General features: G+C 33.8%; 1 protein-coding gene across 2 annotated transcripts; it reads right to left on the reverse strand.

Moving 5' to 3' along the window:
- Positions 1 to 5225, reverse strand: LOC133794529 (small ribosomal subunit protein uS3x-like). 2 transcript variants are annotated; one of them, XM_062231810.1, is made up of 6 exons: positions 5067 to 5225; positions 4840 to 4987; positions 4463 to 4713; positions 834 to 888; positions 606 to 737; positions 1 to 497 (listed from the first exon to the last, which is right to left on the reverse strand). In XM_062231810.1, exons 2-6 carry the CDS (start codon positions 4921 to 4923, stop codon positions 315 to 317), a joined length of 705 nt encoding a protein of 234 aa, XP_062087794.1. In that variant the 5' UTR covers positions 4924 to 4987; positions 5067 to 5225; the 3' UTR covers positions 1 to 314. The 2 variants fall into 2 exon arrangements, with proteins under 2 accessions (XP_062087794.1, XP_062087793.1); XM_062231809.1 differs by having other exon boundaries at positions 4463 to 4634; positions 5067 to 5224.
- Positions 5226 to 6838: the final 1613 nt, after the last annotated feature.

The following is a 6838-nucleotide window of genomic DNA, read 5'->3' on the forward strand; positions in this document are numbered from 1 at the left end:
TGACGAATTGGATGGACCATCAGCAATGAAATATTGCATGAATTTGAGTTACAATACAAACAATAGCCCTAAAGCCTTTACAATCTCATGGGAGATACCCGAAGATTTTGCTCATAAATGGATAATCCATCAACCACAAGTAGTGATTTAAAATGTCTGTAGAATTAGACAACACTTCTCAACAAAAACCCCACATTCTCAACTCAAATAGTATTAATTACAAGGAGAAAACGTCTATAGACAGACGTCTTCACCTTAGTCCTAGACAGACACAGCAAGCTAAAGATAGTAAAAGGAGGTAAGAGTATAATAATCTATGCATCAACTACTTCTACTGGTATTTCCGTCGCCACAAATGAAGAGGGCCTTTCAAATTCATACTCTTCTTCATCTTTGGGTGGGTGGATTGTGACCAAATCGGGTAGAGGCGTTGTGGGGCCTTGCTTACCTTTGGGGTCCCAATCAAGCATTATCTTGACTTTGATACCAAGAACACCCTGCAAACATTATAATCCTCAGAGGACTCAGCTGACATTATTTATTATGAATGATAAACTATGCCTTGTACTGCCTTAATAGTTGAGCCAGAGACAGAAGAAGCTAACCTGTCTAAGAAGCACATGCCTCACTGCTGAGTCAATATATTCTTTGACAGGCTGACCGGAAGATATCATGTATCCATCCTTAAATTTCATGGATTTTGCACGCTGGGCCCTGAGCTTACCACTAACAATAACCTGCGTGTTGTAAAAGATTCAAGTCTTCTACTTTAAAGAGAGTAGACAACTTTTGAGATGAATAAAAAAAATATATGGAAATACTCAATATCCCACCTCGCATCCCTTTGCTCCACTCTCCATGACAAATCTAAGGACACCATAGCAAGCCCTAGAAAGAAGTTCAAAGAAAAATGAATTAACATATGAAAGATATTAGCACCAAATACTAAGATCTCAATTACAAGCATATTAGTCCTAAAAGAGCATAGTTCTTCAAGGTACTCTCGTATTCTTCCTATAATCATAAACACAATGAAGTAGATAGACAAGGATACTGTAGTAGTACACTGAAGCTTGTCTGAATAGGGCAAACGCAAAGTAGCATAGCCACCTCTAGACTTACAGCAGTAAACATAGAAAGAGTAGTTTACATAATGGGGAGTGGGGAAGGTAGGTTTAATTGTGCAGCCACTTCAAGAAAATAGGTTATATTAGTTTTAAGAGCTGACAAATTAATGAAAATGTTGGAGTTCCCGAACTCTAAGAACTAGAAAAGAGTTAAAAGAAAACTAAAAACTCCAACTAATTTATATGTGCATCCATTTGGATCCTCTAACCCAATATTTTAGGACAGGGAATAGTAAAATGAATGCTAGTAGTAGGAACTGTAAATTAATACAGAGCTATGTAAAGTGTTTTACTTATGCTTTAGTTCACCATAGCACGATATTTCATTCACCAATACTTTTAGGTTGGATATCATTTACATGAAACCCTAACCCTTACAGCACTAAAGCTTGCACATTGGGAAGGGAGGGGAGAGGTAGATTTTAATTGTGTGACCACTAACCACTTGAACAAAAATAACAGTATTTGTTATGAAAGATGACGTATTGAAAATGTTGGGAGTTCCCGAACTCTAAGAAAATAGGTTATATTAGTTTTAAGAGCTGACAAATTAATGAAAATGTTGGAGTTCCCGAACTCTAAGAACTAGAAAAGAGTTGAAAGAAAACTAAAAACTCCAACTAATTTATATGTGCATCCATTTGGATCCTCTAACCCAATATTTTAGGACAGGGAATAGTAAACTGAATGCTAGTAGTAGTAACTGTAAATTAATACAGAGGTATGTAAAGTGTTTTACTAATGCTTTAGTTCACCATAGCACAATATTTCATTCACCAATATTTTTAGGTTGGATATCATTTACATGAAACCCTAACCCTTACAGCACTAAAGCTTGCACATTGGGAAGGGAGGGGAGAGGTAGATTTAATTGTGTGACCACTAACCACTTAAACAAAAATAACAGTATTTGTTATGAAAGATGACGTATTGAAAATGTTGGAGTTCCCGAACTCTAAGAACTAAAGAGTTCAAAGAAAACTAAAAACTCCAAATAATTTATATAAGCATCATTTGGGATCCTCGAACCCATTATTTTTAGGACAGGGAATAGTAAAATGAATGCAGGTAGTACTGTAAAATAAAATAGAGCTAAGTAAATTGTTTAACTTATGCTTTAGTTTACCATAGCACAATATTTCATTCACTGTTATTTAAGTTAGATATGATAGACATGAAATGAAACCCTCAGAGCACTTAGTTTACACATTAGGGAGGGAGTGGAAGAGATAGGTTTAATTCTGCAACCACTTTTAAAATTTTTGAAAATTTTGGAGTTCCCGAACTCTAAGAACTAAAGAGTTCAAAGAAAACTAAAAACTCCAACTAATTTATAAATGCATCCATTTGGATCCTCTAACCCCTTAATTTTTAGGACAGGGAATAGTAAAATGAATGCTAGTAGTACTAACTGTAAACTAGTATATAGCTATGTAAAGTGTTTTACTTGTGCTTTAGTTTACTATAGCACAATATTACATTCACCAATATTTTTAAGTTGGATATGATTTACGTGAAACACTAACCCTTACAGCACTAAAGTTTACACATCGGGAAGGTAAATTTAATTGTGTAACCACGTAAAAAAAAATAACAGTATTTATTATGAAAGATGACAGATTAGTGAGATTGTTGGAGTTCCCGAACTCTAAGAACTAAAGAGTTCAAAGAAAACTAAAAACTCCAGATAATTTATATAAGCATCCTTTTGGATCCTCTAACCCATTATTTTTAGGACAGGAAAAAGTAAGATGAATGCAGATAGAACTGTAAAATAATATAGAGCTAAGAGATTGTTTGTTTTGAGTAGTTGAGTTGCCTTGAAAAGTGTAGATGGGCTTAGGACGGAGGTAATATGAAACTCTTGAATACAAAAGGGTTCACTTTACCCTTAAAATACATGTAAGACCCACACAAATTATTAACTTTACCTCTGAACCAAACATAGAAAGGGATTTAGATTCTCATTCCCACCTTTACTTTACCCCATACCAAACACCCCTAAGCAAATTGTTTAACTTATGCCTTAGTTTACCATAGCACAATATTTCATTCACCGTTATTTAAGTGGATATGATAGACATGAACTGAAAACCTCACAGCACTTAGTTTACACAATACACACTAGGGAGGGAGTGGATGAGATAGGTTTAATGTACAACCACTTAAAGATTTATGAAAATGTTGGAGTTCCCGAACTCTAAGAACTAAAGAGTTCAAAGAAAACTAAAAACTCCAAATAATTTATATATGCATCTATTTGGATCCTCTAACCCATTATTTTTAGAACAAGGAATAGTAAAACGACAGCTAGTAGCAACTGTAAATTAATATAGAGCTAAGTAAAGTATTTAACATATGCTTTAGTTTACCATAGCACAATGTTTCATCCACCAATAGTTAAGTTGGATAATATGTACATGAAACCTTAACCTTACAGCACTTAGTTTACACATTGGGGAGAGAGTGGGAGAGGTAGGTTTAATTGTGTAACCACTAACTTCTTAAGAAAATAACAGTATTTGTTTTGAGAGCTGACAGATTAATAAAATTGTTGGAGTTCCCGAACTCTAAGAACTAAAGAGTTCAAAGAAAACTAAAAACTCCAAATAATTTATGTAAGCATCCTTTTGGATCCTCTGGCCCATTATTTCTAGGACAGGAAATAGTAAAATGAATGCCGTTAGTAACTGTAAAATAAAATAGAGCCAAGTAAATGTTTAACTTATGCTTTAGTTTACCATAGTACAATATTTTATTCACTTTAATTTAAGTTGGATATGATAGACATGAAATGAAACCCTCGCAGCACTTAGTTTACACATTAGGGAGGGAGTGGAAGAGTGCAACCACTTAAAGATTTATGAAAATGTTGGAGTTCCCGAACTCTTAGAACTAATAAAGAGTTCAAAGAAAACTAAAAACCCCAAATAATTTATATAAGCATTCTTTTGGATCCTCTAACCCATTGTTTTTGGGACAGGAAATAGTATAATAAATGCTAGAAGAATTTGTAAATTAATATATAGCTATTTAATGTTTTTAACTTGTGCTTTAGTTTACCATCCACATACATAGGAGACATATTCAAAGCAACATTTCAACCAAATATGCTTAGGTCTGAAGATACTTGGGCAACATAAAACTTTTCCAATACAATGTTGATCAAAAATTGGTGATAGACTATATATCCTTGCGTAAAAATCAAGCAGACTCACAAACAAAATATGCATTATAAATTAAAGTATATGGTTGAATTAATATAGATCATGATAGTCGAGTCCTACAGAAACACAATCTACTAATACTAGCTCCATCCAAGTTTCAAGGCATACCTGCGGACAGCAAGCCCCCCAAGAAGCTTGTAACGCAGGGACTCTGCCTGAGCAATTGCACAAAGCCCTCTGTTGTTGACTTTCTCGGCATAGAGCTCAACACTGTTCTCCGGAAATTTAAAACGTTTCTGAACAACAGATGTTAGTTCTCTAATTCTTCGTCCCTTCTCACCTATCCCATTAATCAAAACCATAATCAGCCAGGGGAACTGGATAACTCTGCTCCAACTTAGGACCCAAATACATAACCCCTGAATTCAAAATCTCAGAAATGGCCAAAAACAAATATCTGATAATAGAATAATCAACTCAAAATTGAAGTACTCGTATTAAACGACAGAATCAAAATTCTAAAAACAACTGAGTTGGTAAATTACCAAGAACGTTCTGAGTACGAGTAGCCCTGATGATGATCTCCGTCCGCATAGGCGTAACCCTAACTTCAACGCCGGAGTAGCCATCTTCAGCAAGCTCTCTGGTCAACACTTCGTTCAGCTCAGCGAAGAACACTCCGTCAGCTACAAACTGTAAATGCATACATATATACTTATTAATAAAAGCTTAGTGTATTGAGATTGATAGAATCAGCTTCGTGGCGGTGTACCTTTCGCTTTTTGCTCATTTGGGTAGCCATGATTGTAGAAATGCTGCGACTGCACTCGGATAGGTTCTGCCGCTCTTCCCCTGCTGAAGTCTTGAGAACCCTAGATTGTATGAGCGCTAGATATAGGAGGGAAATGATCGACGGTAAAAAGGTTTCCACTGACGGCTGAGATTAAATCATATTTTCTTTTCTTGAAAAAAAAAACACACGCATTTAGTATTGGGAAATTTTTATATGTACGATTAGTAGTGAATTTTTTTAATATGAAAATAAAAGTTACTCTATAAAATATATACAATTAAAATTTTTTTTTTTATAAAAATACTTCTAATATTTAAATACCAATTTTTTTTCTTAGTCCGAACTCTCTCTCTCAAGTCTCTCATTGCATCACTCTCACTCTCTCATTCTAATCTTGTAGATCTAAAAAAAATAACAAAATTGAAAAAAAAAATCATCTCAAATAGACATTTGAGTTAAAACAATATGATTATACAAAGCTTTTGCCAAATTTAAGTGCAAAACATCAAAATTGCATCGAAAAAGTATCGTTTTGGCCAAAAATCAAGTTTTTATGATTGCATCGAAACAACATCGATTTTGCATCGAAAAAATAATGTTTCATGCAAAAAACAAGTTTTCATAATTGCATCACGAAAGCATCAAAACACCATCGATTTTGCATCGAAAAAAATATCGTTTTGGCCAAAAATCAAGTTTCATGATTGCGTGGCAAGAACATCGAAATTACATAGATTTTGCATTGAAAAGCATCGTTTTGGCCAAAAAACAAGTTTTCATGATTGTATCGCAAGAGCATCGAAACACCATCGATTTTGCATTGAAAAAAGCATCAATTTTGCATCAAAAAATATCGTTTTGGCAACAAAAAAAACAAGTTTTCATGATTGCATCGAGAAATCATCGTTTTGGCAAAATCAAATTTCATGATTGCATCGAAATTGCATCAAAAAATGCATTGTTTTTGCCAAAAATCAAATCGATGGTGTTTCGATGCTCTTGCGATGCAATCATGAAAACTTGGTTTTTTTTTTTTAAATGATGTTTTTTCGATGCAAAATCGATGGTGTTTCGATGCTCTTGCGATGCCATCATGAAACTTGATTTTTTGCCTAAACGATGATTTTTTGATGGAATTTCGATGCAAAAATCGATGGTGTTTCGATGCAATTTTAATGCAAAATCAATGGTGTTTCGATGCTCTTGCGATGCAATCATGAAAACTTAATTTTTGGCCAAAACGATACTTTTTCGATGCAATTTCAATGTTATGTGCTGAAATTTAATGAAAACTTTGGAGGTTCATATTTTTTGACTAAAAAAATATTTGTTTTAGATGATTTTTTTTTTTAATTTTGGTATTTTTTTCAAGATCTACAAGATTAGAATGAGAGAAAGAGTGAGAGAATGAGAGACGTTAAAGAGAGAGAGAGAAAGTTCAGACTGAGAGAGAAATTGGTGTTTGAATGTTAGGGGTATTTTTGTCCAAAAAATTGAAATTGTCATATATTTAGGATAGTAACTTATGTTGGTATATTAAAAAATTCACTAAGTTATCATGCATATAACATGAAATTTCCCTTAGTATTTTGCTTTCCACGATTTTATTAATTTTACACTATGACCCACTCCTATTTTTAGGGGTGTTCATTGGTCGATTTGGGCGAATTTGGTAAATTTTTGACAAACTCAAACTTATAATCAGGTTGGTATTTTTCAACCCGTAACCCACCCAATTAAAAAAAAATTAA

This window comes from Humulus lupulus, chromosome 8, assembly GCF_963169125.1.
Source record: "Humulus lupulus chromosome 8, drHumLupu1.1, whole genome shotgun sequence".
Taxonomy (NCBI): domain Eukaryota; kingdom Viridiplantae; phylum Streptophyta; class Magnoliopsida; order Rosales; family Cannabaceae; genus Humulus; species Humulus lupulus.

Coding starts and splice junctions, on each gene's coding strand:
- LOC133794529 (XM_062231809.1), bottom strand. CDS start 5,096: ATGGCTACCCAAATGAGCAAAAAGCGAAAG. Junction 889..4,462: donor GGGGGGCTTGCTGTCCGCAG/GTATGCCTTGAA, acceptor ACTTCTTTCTAG/GGCTTGCTATGGTGTCCTTA. Junction 738..833: donor GTGGAGCAAAGGGATGCGAG/GTGGGATATTGA, acceptor TACAACACGCAG/GTTATTGTTAGTGGTAAGCT.